The sequence below is a fragment of the Equus quagga genome, chromosome 20 (genome assembly GCF_021613505.1).
Source record: "Equus quagga isolate Etosha38 chromosome 20, UCLA_HA_Equagga_1.0, whole genome shotgun sequence".
NCBI classification, from domain to species: Eukaryota; Metazoa; Chordata; class Mammalia; order Perissodactyla; family Equidae; genus Equus; species Equus quagga.
The window spans coordinates 21,247,077-21,264,118 of record NC_060286.1 but is presented as its reverse complement, the minus strand read 5'-3'; the positions used below and the strand labels follow the sequence as shown (position 1 = coordinate 21,264,118).

The 17,042-nt window shown below is 42.8% G+C and overlaps 2 protein-coding genes across 4 annotated transcripts in view; one reads left to right on the top strand and one right to left on the bottom strand.

Annotated features, from left to right (window-relative positions):
* Positions 1-699: 699 nt before the first annotated feature.
* Positions 700-13,121, bottom strand: SAMD15 (sterile alpha motif domain containing 15). Its single transcript, XM_046647110.1, has 3 exons — positions 11,197-13,121; positions 10,195-10,293; positions 700-942 (listed from the first exon to the last, which is right to left on the bottom strand). The coding sequence occupies exons 1-3, from the start codon at positions 13,105-13,107 to the stop codon at positions 706-708; spliced, it is 2,247 nt and encodes a 748-aa protein (XP_046503066.1). The 5' UTR covers positions 13,108-13,121; the 3' UTR covers positions 700-705.
* Positions 13,122-13,300: 179 nt separating this feature from the next.
* The window catches only part of TMED8 (transmembrane p24 trafficking protein family member 8), a 46,498-nt gene continuing 42,756 nt past the window's right edge, over positions 13,301-17,042 (top strand). For all 3 annotated transcript variants that reach the window (XM_046647117.1, XM_046647119.1, XM_046647118.1), the window contains exon 1: positions 13,301-13,580. In XM_046647117.1, the coding sequence (XP_046503073.1) occupies positions 13,463-13,580 (118 nt within the window). In that variant the 5' untranslated portion in view covers positions 13,301-13,462. The remainder of the gene's footprint in view (positions 13,581-17,042) is intronic.

Here is a 17,042-nt window from a genome sequence, read left to right as displayed (position 1 = left end):
TGGTGTAAATCTTTTAAAAAGCTGAATAAGCTGTCTGCCATTTTAACATCCCAGGACTACCTTTTGGTGGGCCTTGGAGCTCTCTCTGTGGAACGTGAGTATCGAGGAGGAGGGCACCTCGTCTCCCTGACCTGGAGTTTGGCGTAAGTGCCTGGCTCCAAGTAGTAACTTCCTGGTTGTCATAAAGAGATGGAGAGGTTTTATTTTTCTTTTGGACGTGGACAGTTAACACGTAAGTTATGGATTGTATCTGCCGGGCAATATAAAAGGTTGAGATCTCCTTGTCTTTGCAACTCTTCAGCAGCTTACCTGTGACGTGCATCACAGTCTGATTTCATGCTGACTCAACAATAAAACTGTTTCTTTTCCTGCCTTTGTGGAGAGGATTATCTGGGTTGGCAGGAGACTTTACCTGTAATTCTATTTCCCCAACATGTTCTTACTACCAGATACCGATACTAGAATTTATCAGGAATTCTTACAATTACCCAGAAAGAGAAATATTGCTATCTCTGTTTTAACGAGGGGCTAAATTGATACACAAAGAAAGGGAAGGTGCTGTGAACGGGTGATAGAACTAGGAGCAGGCCAGCAGTTCTGCCTCTGATCCTTAATGAAGAGGAGAAAAAGAAAACCCAAAAAGACCACACTTCTTCCCCCAAGCGATTTAGTTTGATCTTTCAAGCTAAGTGAAATGGCTTTTCCCTATGGTTCAAAGTAATATAATGCTTCCTTCTCTTCAGGGGCAGTTATTTGTGGAGCATAATCCTCTAATCTGGCTTCTTTCACAAATTCAGAGAAGGTCAAGGAATCAGATTTTACCCCAGAATGACCTTTTTGCTCTAAAAATAAGCCAATATTGTCCCTATAGGGAAGGGCGATGGTGCGTCTGAATAATGGCTCTTCAATTCCCAGCAGCTCCCGAGTTTGCTGAGAAATTACCTGAAATACAAGGATAATTGTTTAATGGGACTAACCTGGAAATATAACTAAATCCAAGTTTTACTTAGTGTCCTAGGCCCCTTGAATGCTAACCCCTTTAGTTATTTCTAGGGGAAAATAAAATAATGAAATAACACATTGAAAGGCTAACTAAGCTGGCCTTATTTGATTTATTATCTTTTTAAAAGTACCATTTAAAGATGTTTCTAGGCCCTTGCATCAGATGGCCACTGAAGGGTTAATTTCTTTCTTTTCCCTCAGCAATCTGACCAACCATATGAACATATGATAATGTTCAGATTAGGAACCATGACTATCTTTGGGAAAGTTAATAAATAACTTGTCTATAAGAGGCTCAGTTAATGTGCAACTAGAAAAAAAATCATTACTCAAATAGTTACTCAGTTTCTTTGACTAAAAATAAATGCCAAACACTAAAAAGCAGACATTAAAGTTCCAGCTGTTTTATTAGCATCTATTCTTGTATATTCTTTTAAAAATCTTTTGCCACAAGTTTCAGTGTCTCTAAAACATAATTGGTATTCACTGAGCACCATGCCACTTGATATCCTAAACTGCCACTGCATTTTCAAATTCTAGTTTTAATCATAGGTCTGTTATAATGTTGCTATTTGAATTCATATTCTGCATCTGGATGAGAATGTAGTCCATGAAATTCCTGCTAGAACACAGCCAAAGGAATATGTGGAATTTTTTTTTTTAGTTTAAAATTACTGGCCATAGTTTCAAGGCTGTAAAATTCATGCCACAGACAATTCTAAACCTGATGCAAAACTGACCTTTAGCACTGCATTTTAGAGAGGCAAGACATCTTTCTTCTCAAATCTTACTTGAATTGGTTTTATTTAGACTCTAGAGATGGTTTGTGGGTAAAAGACAGAGAGTCTACATGGTTGCCTTGCATCCCAAAGGGAATACTAATTGAGGTCTGTAGCAATTGAGGTTTCTAAGATTTGAGATCCAAATTACTACAGGAGGCTCTTAAGAATTCTGATTTGTAATTGAGGCCGCTCAATGCTCAGCACCTTGCACCTCAACTCTCCTTTAGAATGCCCCTTACCGGAAGAGGTTATTTCACAGATTCACTAAGGTTTACATATGGTGCCCCAAGGAAGGACCTTGTAGTCATAAACACATTCAATATTAACCAAAAGAGCTATGTGCTTACTGTTGGCCGAAAGAGGCCAGTACTGTTGAATATTCAAATGTAGAAATTAAAGGTGTTATAAAGCTATTGGTTACATGTGGAATCAGGAAATATAATCTAACCATCTCTTCTCTACTTCAGTGATTCTTAAGGTACATCTGAGGTTCATCGATGGACCATAAGGGTCCTCTCATGGGCTATAAATTAATCTAAAACTGTGAGTTCTTTCTTTAGTTCTGATGAATAACAAGCAACAGACTTTATTTTTGCCTAAGACTTAAAGTAACTTACTAGCAACTTACTTGGGTTAGTAAGGATTATTCAAAATAGGTATGCATGAATGTACATGGATTGGAAGAATAAACATAGTTTAAATGTCCATTCTACCTAAAGCAATCTACAGATTCAACGCCATCCCAATCAGAATCCAAATGACATTCTTTACACAATTAGAACAAAGAATCCTAAAATTCATATGGGGCAACAAAAGACCCTGAATTTCTAAAGCAATCCTGAGAAAAAAGAACAAAACGGGAGGCATCACAATCCCTGACTTCAAAACATACTACAAAGCTACAGTAATCAAAACAGCATGGTACTGGTACAAAAACAGGTGCACAGATCAATGGAACAAAATTGAAAGCCCAGAAATAAAACCACACATCTATGGACAGCTTATCTTTGACAAAGGAGCTGAGGGCATACAATGGAGAAAAGAAAATCTTTTCAACAAATGGTGCTGGGAAAACTGGAAAGCCACATGTAAAAGAATGAAAATTGACCATTCTTTTTCACCATTCACCAAGATAAACTCAAAATGGATTAAAGACCTAAAGGTGAGACCTGAAACCATAAGGCTTCTGGAAGAAAATGTAGGCAGTACACTCTTTGACATCAGTATTAAAAGGATCTTTTTGGACACCATGCCTTCTCAGAGAAGGGAAACAATAGAAAGAATAAACAAATGGGACTTCATCAGATTAAAGAGCTTCTTCAAGGCAAATGAAAACAGGATTGAAACAAAAAAACAACCCACTAACTGGGAAAAAATATTTGCAAGTCATATATCTGACAAAGGTTTAATATCCTTAATATATAAAGAACTCTCACAACTCAACCACAAAACATCAAACAACCCAATCAAAAAATGGGCTGGAGACATGAACAGACATTTCTCCAAAGAAGATATACTGATGGCCCATAGGCACATGAAAAGATGCTCATCATCGCTGATCATCAGGGAAATGCAAATCAAAACTACACTAAGATATCACCTTACACCCGTTAGAATGACAAAAATATCTAAAACTAATAGCAACAAATTTTGGAGAGGTTGTGGAGAAAAAGGAACCCTCATACACTGCTGGTGGGAATGCAAACTGGTGCAGCCACTATGGAAAACAGTATGGAGATTCCTCAAAAAACTAAAAATAGAACTACCATACGATCCAGCCATCCCACTACTGGGTATTTACCCAAAGAGCTTGAAGTCAGCAATCCCAAAAGTCCTATGCACCCCAATGTTTATTGCAGCACTGTTTACAATAGCCAAGACGTGGAAGCAACCTAAGTGCCCATGAACAGACGAATGGATAAAGAAGATGTGGTACATATATACAATGGAATACTACTCAGCTGCAAAACAGAACAAAATCATTCCATTTGCAATAACATGGATGGACCTTGAGAGAATTATGTTAAGTGAAATAAGCCAGCAAGAGAAAGATAATCTGTGTATGACTCCACTCATATGAGGAATTTAAAACTATGGACCAAGAACAGTTTAGTGGATACCAGGGGAAAGGTGGGGTGGGGGGTGGGCACAAAGGGTAAAGTGGTGCACCTACAACATGACTGACAAACATTAATGTACAATTGAAATTTCACAAGATTGTAACCTATCAATAACTCAATAAAAAAAAATAGGTATGCATGAGGATTATTAGAGTTTTCTAAATATTCTTTTTTCTTTTTAAAGATTGGCACCTGAACTAACATCTGTTGCCAATCTTCTCTCTTTTTTTTGGTTCTTCTTCTCCCCAGAGCCCCCCAGTACATAGTTGTACATTCTAGTTGTAGGTCCTTCTGGCTCTGCTGCATGGGACACCGCCTCAGCATGGCTTGATGAGCAGTGCTAGGTCTGTGCCCAGGATCTGAACCAGCAAAACCCTGGACCACTGAAGTGGAGTGTGCAAACTTAACCACTCAGCCACGGGGCCAGCTCCCTAAGTATTCTTAATTCCACCTTCCAGGATGGTGGCCTACACTCAATGCTTGGCCTCACTGCAGAGCATCTACTTCACATGGTTTCAGGCAGATATTTGTAACACCTATAGTTTTCAAGAAGATTCTGTCATTACTATATCATCGTTGTATCTTCTGGCGATTATGGTTTTTGAAGGCTGCTATTCTTGTTCGTATTTGTAAATTACTGACGGCTTTGCTTCATCATTACTAATTTATTGCAGACTGTTTAGTTACCTTAGAGTATGTAACTATGCACATTTGCAAAGTTGGAACCTATAATTTACTTTAATTAAACCTAAAGACGTAATTGTGTGGTTTCAGTATGAATTGCCTGTCCCACTACTATTAAAGCAGGTGTACAGTTTCCTTAAAAGCTGCTTTTTGGTTCACACCACAACATGGGTCAATCTTAAATGCATTTTGCTAGGGGAAAGAAGCCAGACTCAAAGCTTCCATTTATGTGACATTCTGGAAAAGGCAAAACTACAGGGACAAAAACCAGGTTGGTCGTGGCCAGGGACTGAGGTGGAGGGATGAGCTGACTACAAAGGGGAAAACAAGGGGAATTTTAGGGTGATGGAATTGCTCTGTATGGTTCTGTGCTGGTGGATATGTGGCTCTGTGCATTTGTCAAAACCCACAGAACTGTACACCACAAAGAGTGACTTGACTTTATGCAAATTTTTTAAAAAGCCAGGATGTTTTGGGAACCCATGATGGAATATAGGCTGTGGACAAATGAATCCAACTGTATTACAAAGAAAGACATCATCTCACTGAAGGGGGCAGAGAAGAAAGGAGCTGACCTCAACAACTTTAACTTTAAAAACAGCACTTTGTTCAGGTAGTGTAGGCTAAAGACAGAAAGAACTGTACACAGACACTGACTCTATTTGTCAATTTGTTTCTCGTAGGGATACCTATTTATAAGTAGGGGGAGCCAGGTCTCTCACTGTCAGAAAAAGGAGTTGTAAAGAAGCAAAATGGGGTAGGAAGGATGGGAAGATTAGAATGAACCCTGTGGGGCTGGACTAGAGCCAGAGATATCAGCATGAACTCATGCTTACAGATATATGATAGAAATTTGTGTACACTTGGGTTAGTACATACATATATTTCCTACATCTTTCTGCTGAGAGTGTCTAGAAGCAGTGACATCCCAGCAGCAATAAGCACAACTGGTGCTCACTTCTTGGTTTCTTTTTTTTTTTTTGAGGAAGATTAGCCCTGAGCTAACTACTGCCAATCCTCCTCTTTTTGCTGAGGAAGACTGGCCCTGAGCTAACATCCATGCCCATCTTCCTCTGCTTTATATTTGGGACGCCTACCACAGCATGGCTTGACAAGCAGTGCCATGTCCGCATCGGGGATCCGAACCAGCAAACCCCAGGCCGCCAAGAAGCGGAACGTGTGCACTTAACTGCTGTGCTACCGGGCTGGCCCCCACTTCTTGGTTTCTAAGCACAATTCTCTAATAAAAGCAACCAGGGCTCTTTGGAGACACAGATGCTTCTATGGCTGCAGCAAGCAAAGTACAAAATGAGTCTGAAGTAACGTGTAGTGCCAGAAAGCGCTAAAAAAAATAAGGGGAGCATGTCAAAGGGCACAGGAGCCAGGCTGAAAGAGCTCCCAAATGGGGGAGAAGGGACAAACACAGAGAGTTCCTTAAGAAGAGTTCCAATTAAACAGAAGGAATGAGGGAAATGGAAAATCATCATTAGGACAACTTGGTAATACTGCTCTAGGCAAGATCCACTGATGGATGCTAAAATCAGCGGGCAAAACTTTAAGGAGAAACAGGATATTTGCATAGCTTCAAACTTTCTCCCCTAAAATATTTATTACTGTGGTAGTTTTACTATACGTCCATAAACTCTTTGATGCTCCTCCCTCCAGGAGGTGGAGCTTAATCCCCCTCTCTTTGAGTATGGGCTGGACTTAGTAACTCACGTCCGGTGAACAGAATATGAAAAGGGAAGGAGTAATTTTAAAGTGAAGAAACCTGGCAGACACCACCTTAACCAAGCGATCAAAGTTAACATCTCCAGTAATAAATCAGGTTGATATCATGTACTCCCTGATGGGATGAGATGAGAAGAGCTCATCACCTCTGTGACAGTCTCCCCCAAAAAGCATAACCTCATGGGAAACATGAGACAAACTCAAATTGAGGGAAATCTACACTGTACCTCTCCACTACTCTTCAGTGTTAAGGTCATGAAACACAAAGAAAGATCAAGAAACTGTCATATATGGGAGGAGACCAAGGAAACATGGCAGCTAAATGCAAGGTGGTATCTCCAGTTGGATCTTGGGACAAAAAAAAAAAATCAATGGAAAAAATTGCAGAAATTTGAATAGAGTCTATAGTTTAGTAGTACTGTACCAATGTTAATTTCTTAGTTTTGATAAATGTACCATGGTTACATAAGATGTTAACAGTAGGGGAAGCTGGATTAAGAGCATATAGAAACTCTCTGTACTATCTTCGCAACTCTTTCGTAAAACTGAAATTATTTGAAAATTAAAAGTTAAAAAAATATTTTGGGGCAAGCCCCACTGACCTAGTGGGTAAGTTCAGCACACTCCACTTTGGTGGCCTGGGTTCAGTTCCTGGGTGAGGACCTACACCATTCATTTGTCAGTGGCCATGCTGTGGTGGTGGCTCGCATACAAAAAGAGGAAGATTGGCAGTGGATGTTACCTCAGGGTGAAGCTTCCTCCGCAAAAAATACATAAAAATATTTTTGTCTAGTGATAATTGCTGACATGTTGTTATGAATTTGTGCTGTTTAAATAGTTTGCCACAAGGCAAGTCCAGTAAAATTGCTGAGATGTTATAAAGCTTATTAGGCTATATGTTGTAATATAAAATCATACATATGAAGGGGATAAGCAATTCATTTATGTTCTTCTCCAAATATTTATCACAGAGTTCTTTTGTTCTTGATGAACAGTTAAAAATATTTTCCAAGACAGAAAGCTGAAGAAAGTGTAACACTGTCTTGTCTATCTTGTCCCTAGAATAGAGATTGACTTTCTCTCCCCTTTACCCAAGCTAATGCATCACTACAAATGGGAAGACAGGATGGTGGTTTCAAGGGATCCCTCGGCCAGGTGAAAAGAAGAATTAGTGTGTCTTTCCTCTTGCATGCCTCACCGGTCTCCCCTACACATTTAGCTCTTCTCTGGTCATCTCAGGATGTTGCAGGAAGGGTAATGGGAAGGGTGAGTTATTTCTGCAGGTGAAGGATGAGTACTTGCAAAATTAAGAAAGTAAAAGGAAGTTGAAGAGAATAGAAATTGGCCATAAATTAACTGCAAGCCTTGTAAATGGGGTACACAGTTTGAATGGGGTTCAGTTTCTTAGCAGCATGTCCAGAATTCTGTACTCTCAAGCAGCCTGATCTTTCCCCACTCCTCCCACTCTCCCAAAGCCCACGAATGACAATATGGGAGAGTTAGCATGAACAAGGTAACTACATTGCTGAAGTGTTGCTATGGGATAAACTGTGGATGTCCTGGGTGCTATCATTAGAACGGTGGGATTAAAAATGCTTGGTACATCAGCATATTATATCGGTATATCAGCATTAAGGAAGGTACCTATGGCATACTTAAGTTCATGTATGGTCTCTAAAAAGTTACCTGTGTCATGGTGTATAATTGCTTTTTTATGTGGACCTAAGTATCAAGCAAAGCTTATCTAACATGACTTTAAATGTCTTGATCTTTATGTTATTCTAGTGACCTCAAGGAGAGGCCATTTTGTCTGGTGACCCTGATAGTAAGTATTCTGAAGTTTGCTTATTCAAACCTTTCAGGATATAAGGATAGGTCACGGGGTTCATCATTTACCCCTGAAGATTTCAGAAGACTTTTAAGATCTCTTGTTTCTTGCAAGACCAGAAAAAGCAAACTTAGAATTTTTATTATTGCATGTTGATACTGTACTTTTGGAATTAGAATGTCCAGGAAGCAAAATGAATTGGCAGACTCTTAAAAATGCTTTCTCATGATAAATAGCTGAAATTCTTGGTACTTAAATGTTGCAGGAATTTGGACTACAAGTGACTATTTTGCTAATTCTGTTCACTATTTTTATCTAGAAAATTTAGTATACTACAAACCTAGGTAGAAATGAGAACTATAAATACACTGCATCACCTTTGAACATAAAAAGAGTAAGATACTTATCTGGTAGTAATTGGTGGCTACGTGAAGACATGGTTGGAAATACCAATTTGTAATAAGTGATCCTTTTCGACATTATATATATATATATATATGGAGGTTCATGTTACAAAATTGTTCATTTAGAAAGGCAATACAGTATAGTGATTTAAAGACAGTATGGATTGGGAAGTCACACAGAATGGATGTGAATCCTGGTCTTAAACTTACTATCTGAATGACCTTGTATAAGTGGCTTCATCTTTCTGGGCCCATTTTCTCTTCTGTAAAATGGGGATTAAGTGAAATAATATATGTATGGTACCTAAAACACACTAAGCACTCAGAAAGGATAGCTATTATTAGAGTTCAAGAGATTAAGTGTTCACTTAGGACCATGTGTTTAATAATTTAAAAGAATTTCTTTATATCTTGTTGCCAGGAAAGGCCTTAGGTATTAACAAGTATACTTTTCTTATTTTCTAAATCATATGACTCATGGAATTATATGGTTCTAAGGCCTGATCGAGAGTCACCTAAGGAAAAAATTCCAGGGCCTACCCTAGACCTAATGAATCAAAATCTCTGGAATGTGGAGCCTAGGAATCTTTTAATTTCTTTTTAAATCTCACGTGATTCTGAAGACTATCCAAGTTTGAGAACCACTGAGGCAGAGCCTTTATGGGCAAGAGTATATGAATGAAAACACTGGTATGTTGGGGTGGGGGGTATTAAAGGAAAGGTTATAAATGAGATTATGTACATGAAGCTTTGTAAACTATAAAACACTATAAAGGGAGGGTGCTGTGATGTAAAGAATCATAATTATGCACTGTTGGTGCTGGAGAGATCTTAGGAAATTGAGGTCCAGAGAGGTTAATGCAACTTGTTTCAAAGTTAGGTAGCAAAGCAGGCAAAACACTTTGGGTGTTGTAAAAGTGTGAAATGGTTGTTAGAATGGGGGGGGGGGGTGTCCCATAAAACATATGAGAGCTTGGGAAGAGACGTTATTGTGGGCTGGGAAGGTCAGGAAAGACTTCACAGGGAGATGAGAATTGAGCTGGGTCCTGAAGGATGATTAAGATTCATAGTAGTCAAACAGGGGAAGGGGGAACTGAGCAAAGACAAGGGGGAGGGATGCACAAGACAGGTTTGCGAGGGTGTAAGTTAGACCTGTGAGGCTGGAGCAGAAGATTCACAGAGAGGAGTGGTAGGGGAAAGCATGGTGGTTGGAGAAAACTCGTGGAGGGCCTTGAATACTAAACTAAGAAGTTGAGACTATGCTGTTAGCAGAGGAGATCCAAAGAATGTTTCTTAGTACATAAATAGTTGGAAGGTGAGAGTCTAAAAGCAGAGCCTTTGAATCCAAAGGGCCTATGGGCAGAGGCTAAAAGCAGGCTACTGGAATGTTCTAGGTATGAGATGATAAAGGCCTGGAACAAGTACGAGTGCAAAAAAACAGATGCTATAGGAGGAACTGACAGTTCTTGGGATCTTTGTGGGGATCAAAGGAGAGAAGAAGCAACCACTGTGAGCCTGGGGGATTGGGAGTATGATATCACCGCCAACAGAAACAGAGGCCAGGCTGGAAGAAAAGAGGTCGGTTTGAGACAGATGGTAGCACTGTCACAGTGCTCTAGAGGGAAACTTTATGCACAACTCACCTTCATGTCCTCAAAATCTGTTATCCCCATCTGAGGGAGGTTTGAACAGTTCACATAGATGAGTTTTCGGCCACTGATGAAGTTTGTGGTAAAACACTCCTGTCAGTACAATGAGAGCATCACTCAAAAGATATAAGGCAAAGAGCAAGAAGAAAAGAAAGAAAGGAAGGAAGAAAGAGAAAGGTAGGAAGGAGGGAAGGAGGGAGGGAGGGGGAAGGAAGAAGAAAGACAGAGAGAGAGAGAAGGGAGGGAGGGAGGGAATAAATCATGCTTGTCTCTGGTTCTATACCGAGAAAAATTTTAAATTTAACTTTAAATTACATTCAAATTTAATAATAATCCCTCATATATTCCATCTAAGCTCTTGGTTAAGTATCATGCTGCTCTGTAATTCTTTTCTTGGCATGATACTTGTGTCTCAATTACGCTTCTAAGGATGGGGGTACAAACCATTTCAGATCCCGTGTTGTTATCCAAGAACATAATTGGCATCACTGAAATAAAAGGATTCACCATATCTTTTTAATAAAACTATTTTTGATTAATTGGCTATTGAAATCAATACTGTTAGGTGCTCATGATATATAGGACATATTTGGGGGCAGACACTTAAGATTAATAGGACAAGTTCAAGTTAAGGGAGCTGCCACGAAAACAACTTGGTAAAGTACCAAAAAGTCTACCTTGGACGAAATCTACTTAAAAAATAGTTTTCTATGAAAAGAAGCCTATATAAATTTCTTAGTGTTTATTCAAGGATTTCAGAGAACTATAATCACTGCAAAAAATAGGCAAAACAGATGTGACCCTCTATCCCTCCTACCAAATATAAATATACATCAGCAGAAAGGCCAAAATTAAAATCCAAGTCACCTCTAGCAGAGACCAGGATTTTCCCATACTCCTTCTGGAGAAGATGAGGTGAGAGCTCAGCGAAGGATAGAGGAATAAGAGGTAGAAGGATGAGACTATGTGATTTCAAAAAATGTTCCTTTTGTATACCTTGTATTGAGGGAAGCCTAGCTGGCTAATCCACTCTGCAACTTTCTCCGGGCTCCATTCAAGACACTCAAATTGTAGCTCAATACTTCCTTTTGGCTTGGTTTCTTTGCGTCCCAGTTTCTTCAACTCTGGTGACAAATCTACAACTTTCTTTTCACAGAAGGACTCTCTCAAATCCCTCTGAGATTCTGAGGGATCTGAATATATGTCATTGTCTGTAAGTTCAAACAGTTTCTGGGGTTCTTGAGGAAACTCATAATCTGTACTCACAGAGTCTACTTCACTTACTGCAAGAGACTCTATCACAGAGTCTTTAGCAATGTTTTTAGTTTCTTTTACGGACAACTTTCTTCTTTGATGGTCAGAGTGCTCTAGCTCGCCCTTGTCTACAGAATGCTTCCATTTGATTGGTTCTGGCCCATCTTCCTTGGAAAATTCTACATATGTCTCTCTTCTAAGTAGTGGTTTGGCTGTATCTGGTAACTCTAGATCTTTCTCCTTAGTTGTCTCTGTTTGTGTCTTCTCTTGAACCTCTGGTTTGGTCTTCTGTGGTAGCACGTGACCTGTTTCCTCCGTTGATCTTTTCGTTTTTTTCCTTGGAAACTCTGGTTTAGTCCCTTCTGGTGGCTCTAGACCTTTCTCCTCAGTTGACTCTCTCAGTGTCTTGTCTGATTTGGACTTCTGTGGTGGTGCTAGTTGCGTCTCCTCAGTTGATTTTCTCTGCTTATCTTTTTGATCTGCTGGTTTAGTGTCTTGTGGGGGCTCTAGAACTTTCTCCATATTAAACTTTATTTGTGTCTCCTCTTGAATGTCTGCCTTGGTCTTTCCTGATGGTTCTAAACCTGTTTCCTCTGTTGGTTTTCTTGTTTTCTCCTCGGAAAACTCTGATTTTGTCTCTTCCAGTGGCTCTGGAACTTTCTTCTCAGTTGACTTTCTTCGTGTTTCCTCAGTAGACTTACTTGGTTTCCGGTCTGGAAATTCTGGTTTAGTCTGCTCAGATGGCTCTGCCCCTTTCTCCTTGGTTGATTTTCTTCGTGTCTCCTCTGGAATCTCTGCTTTAGTCTCTTCTGGAGGTGCTAGATCTGCATCCTCAGTCGACTTTCTTGGTTTCTCTTCTGGAAACTCTGGTTTGGGCTCCTCCAATGGCTCTGTCCTTTTCTCCTCAGGTGACTTTCTTTGTGTTTCCTCTGGAATCCCTAGTGTGGTCATCTTTGGTGGCTGGAGATCTGCCTCTTCAATTGATTTTCTCGGTTTCTCACTTGTAAGTTCAGGTTTGCTCTGCTCTAGAGGCTCTAGAACTACTTTTTCGTATCGCTTTATAAATGATTCCTCCAGAACTTCCGGTTTGGTCTCCTCTAGTAACTCTAATCTTGTCTCACTGATTGTGGCCCCTGGAACCCCAGACTCGGTTTCCTTTGGTGGCTGTAGATCTATTTCCTTAGCTGACCCTATGAGTACATCCTCTGTAAGATCTGCTTTAGCACCCTCCGGTGGCTCTAGGTCTGGCTCCTCACGCTTTTCATCCATAGGGACCTCCAAATCCTTGAAAAGCTCTTCTCCCATCTCTCTGGATGTCTCCGACTTTACCTCTTGGGGAAGCCCTGGCTCAATCTCACTAGAAAGGACTATCTCCGATTCCTTGGGAATCTCTTCCTCCGGGGTCCCGGGTGGTCTTGGTTGTGAGCGCACACTCTTAGCACTCTTTAGCGCCTCCTCTTGAAAGTTCTCTTCCTCCGTCCCTGGCTGTGGCTCCTGGTCACGTTCTTCAGGCAGCTTCGGGCCTGCCTCTGCCGCGCCGTCTGCTTCGGCATCCTCAGCCATTTTGAAAGACCCGGGCAGTTCTGGTCCCTCAAACTCCAGGTCTTCACCTGCATCCGGCTCGGAATCGTAGTCTTCAGGGACTTCGGCCATGATGTTGGCTGGCCGACGCGCCCAGACCTCCTAGCAACCCCAACTTCCGATAGCGTCTCTATGGAGACCACGATTTCCGGCCGGGTCTTCCGGCACCTTCCCCGGTTTTGTTTGTTCTTTCAAGCTCCGACTTTAAAAACCCGCGAGCAGAAGCACGCGGTAACCGTCCCCGCGCCCGGGCGCCAGCCTCCGCCGGCCGGGGCTCCCGCGACCGCTCGGGCCGGCCGCTGCCCCTTCCGGCCCGCGGGCTCCGCTCGGCTCTGCCCGGCGCGCCGCCGCCGCGCTCGCCCGCCCTTCGGCTGTTTCCGGAGCCGCTCGCGGCTGGCGGCGGAGGCGCTCCCGGCGCGGGCTGCAGATGTCGGAGCGGCGGTTGGCCGAGAGGCCGGGCCCCTGGAGCCCCGCAGTGGGCCGAGGGCCGGCGGGCGGCGGCGGGGACGGCCCGGGCGTGGAGGGGAGCCAGGCGGCCGCCTCAGGTACGCAAGGCCGGGGCGCCGGCGGGTGGGTGCCGCCCGGCCTCGGGGTCCCGCTCGCGGCGCGGGGCTCGGCCGCGCTCTGCCCGCAGCCCCGGCGGAGCGGCCCCTCCTGGGCAGCCCCTGCGCGCGCCGAGCCCCTGCCTTCGCTCCCCTCGGCCGCGACCCCTGCCCTCCAGGGGCCCTGGGCTTCGCTCGAGGTCACAGTATGCTCCGGTTTCGAAATGCCTTCGTTCCTGCCCCGCTTCCTTTCTCATGTCGGCCCAAACGGTGGCGAGTGCGCCGCTCTGCCCCTGCGCCGCCTCGGCTCCAGCACGCCCGCCCTTCGCTCTTGGGCGGCCGGCCCAACCCCTGTGCCTCGGGGCCCCCCGCTTCGGGCTCCTCACCCCCATCCCCACGTGTGTCCACGGCCCCAGCCTGTCCATGCGCCTCTCTGGCTCCATCCGGGGAGGCAGCCTCGCCTCCCTCTGTATAGACCCCCCGTCTGCTCCAGCCTCCCTGCACGCAGGCCCCCTTGCCTCGCCTCCATCCTCTTCCTCGCTGAGAGTGAGAGGGAGGAAAAGCAGGGCTGGAATAGGTCAGCCCTGGGGTCTTTTGCATGAACATAGTGGCCAGAGCAAAGGCAGGAAGTAGGGGCTGAAATAGGAACTTTGGCGACCTCTCTGCTTCTGCAGGACCCGCCTCTTGTTCAGGAGACTGTCTCCGTTTTTACCCACGCAAGTGCCTCCGTGTGGATTGCTTCAGTGTCAGGGTCCAGAGGCTGCAGGGTCCATGTGTCACACTTTGACCTTTCAGACTTCCGTATGGATCACCACATGGATCACCACACACGATGTAACTAAAAGGATGCCCTTTTGAAATACAAAAGGGTAGGGAGAGAGAACTGGTCTCGCTAAATAGCAAGCATAAATTAGTTTTCCAGGTCTGAAATTAAAAGACACCATAAAGTATAGCTGTAGACGTGGGGCCACGGCGCCTGGGCTAGAGTCTGAATCGTCAGTTTACTAATTAAGTGACCTTGGGCGAGTCATTTAACTTCTGTCTGTTTTCTCATCTGTAAAAAGTGGGTGGTAATAGGACCCGCCTGGTCAGATTGCAGGAAGGATTCCCTGAGCCACTCGCTGTCTGAGGCACTTGGTGCCTAGCCCAGGGTGCATGCTGTACTGGTGTTATCCACTATTATGAGAATAAGGTCTGTTTTTGCTCACCCGGACTCCCTGTGCTGGCAGAGGAGGTGTTCTTGCATGTGCATCCTCCTGCACAGTGACTTTCCCTGTCTTAACTTCTGTCCCAAGCGTCTCCCATCTCCTGATGCTGCTTCGTCAAACACCTGCCCACCCACCTTTGAATCTCTTGGCTTTTTCTTGTCTTTATGTTCTCTTACTTTAAAACATTTACCAATTTTTGTCCTTTTTTCTTATGAACTCTTATACTTTGTAGTAAATTAAAAATTGATGGTATGCATTTAGCATTATAGCGATAGAAATTGTAAGCATAATTTCTAAAAGATTAAGCAAATGAAAACTCAAAGTCTCATAAACATCTGTTCCTTGCATGTGTCAATATTTATAAATTAAAGAGTTTTTTTTTTTACTTCTTTAGATCCTTGTTTGCTTATGGCGGACATACTCAAGCATTTAAAATAAAAAGGCCTTGAGAATAGTCCAGGCATATGTTGGAGGGGAGTGGGATTGTCTCTGAGTGTGTCTGTTCCCCTCCCCGATTCTGACTGGTTCCTGCGTTCGCTTTTTCTCCTCAGGATATTGATAGAAATATTATGGTTACTTTCTTCCTCTTGCCCTTAGAAAGCAGGGTGAGTGTTGATTTCTTTTTATGTCATATAGGGGTTTGTTATTGTAGCCCAGAGCAAGCTCTTCCCCTTGAGGTACAATTTGTTGCTAATAAAATAGCCAATAAAATAGTAATGATAGCTCATGTTAATTGAAGGCTTACTCTGTGCAGAGTGTGGAAATTTACTTGTATTGTCTGACTTGATCCTGTCAACAGTCATTTTCTTCCCATTTTACAGAAGAACACACTACAGCCAGCCGAGAGAGCTTAATTTATTTGCCCAGCTTAGCTGTGGAGTTCTTACTGTCTATTTGAAATTGTCACCTTGTTGGGATGAAGTTTACAATTGTTTATTTTTATTGGCCATTAATCGAGCATTGGTACTCCAGGGCAGGCGATGGTCTTCGCCCTCAAGGGGTTTTTAATTTGGTGAGATGGGAATACCACAGGAACAAAAATCAGCAGTTCAGAACATTATATAATGGGGTGTCTTTTATTACAGTTCTTTATGTACTTAGCCCCAAGAAACCTCCTTGAGGGTAGGAACAGAATCTGTCTTGTCTGTTTATCTCCTAGAGCCCTTGATGTTGTGTTGTGGAGGTTCTGTAAATATTTGCTGGATTGTGAGACCAAGTCTCAACACAGAGACGTGGAGGAGCATCAGATGAACATGAGGAACTAGGGTTGAGATGATCAAGAATGTTCTTTGGGTTAACGCTGTGGTTCTCAACAGGGCGCGATTTTGCCTCCCCCAGGGGACATTTTGGTTGTCACAGCTCCGGCGGGGGTGGGCGGGGAGAAGGGGGGTGCTATTCCTGACATCCAGTGGGTAGAGGCCAGGGATGCTGCTAAACGTCCTGCAGTGCGCAGGATGGCCCCACAGTGAAGAATTATCTGGTCCCAAATGGCAGTCGTGCTGCTGTTGAGAGACCTTGAGTTAGAGTTAGGCGGGGTTTCCAAAGCAGAGTGGAAGTCGTGCATTTGGCTTGGCCCAGAGTTGTCTAGGCTTGGGAGTAAACTCAAAAAACTGCTTCAAATTAGGAGTTTGGTTGATTGGATCCTTCTGCCTCCTTCCTCTAGAAAATGATGCGATGAGTGAGCATTAGAGGCCTAAGACAGAATGAAATTCGAAGAGGTTTTGATCATCCTCTCTTAGAGGGAAGACAGTAATAAGAAATGGGGTTGGCCATTCAGTTGTTGTTGAGTTAAGGGGTTTGATTTTTCAGTGTATCTTATTCTTTCAAAGCAGGAATTTGTAATTGTCCAGAATAACCATAACTTGTTTTTTAAAAATATTCTCTGCAGAGAACACCTTTTGAGAGTCTTCATGTTTGTTACTTGAGGTTTTGGTGATAAAGTAAGAAAAGTGTGTATGTTCTTTTGAACTAAGCTCTCCAGTGGTCATAGTGTTCTTAGTGTTTTATGAACTGTAATTGTTTTTAATAGTCTTACTTGGGGCACCTGGGTCCTTCAGTCCCCATGAGAAGGGAGATAGTGCTCCTTATATAGTGAAACTCTTGAGGGATATATGTTGTATCACTTAAAAGCAGGGCTTTTTTTTTTTTTTTTTGAAGTTTAGGGAGCTTTGGGGAAAATAAAGGGCAATGTCTGTTACGGCTCTGAAGTCAGCAGAGCTTGGTTTGGTGTAGATGACCCTGAGAGCTATCCATGCAT

Bases quoted from the DNA above. Each gene is read 5' to 3' on its own strand.
- SAMD15 (XM_046647110.1), bottom strand. From the start codon at position 13,107: ATGGCCGAAGTCCCTGAAGACTACGATTCCGAGCCGGATGCAGGTGAA. The intron at 10,294-11,196 runs GTATACAAAAGG...TTGTACTGACAG, and splicing joins TAGGCTTCCCTCAATACAAG to GAGTGTTTTACCACAAACTT. The intron at 943-10,194 runs GTGAGTTGTGCA...CTTGTATTTCAG, and splicing joins CAGATTTTGAGGACATGAAG to GTAATTTCTCAGCAAACTCG.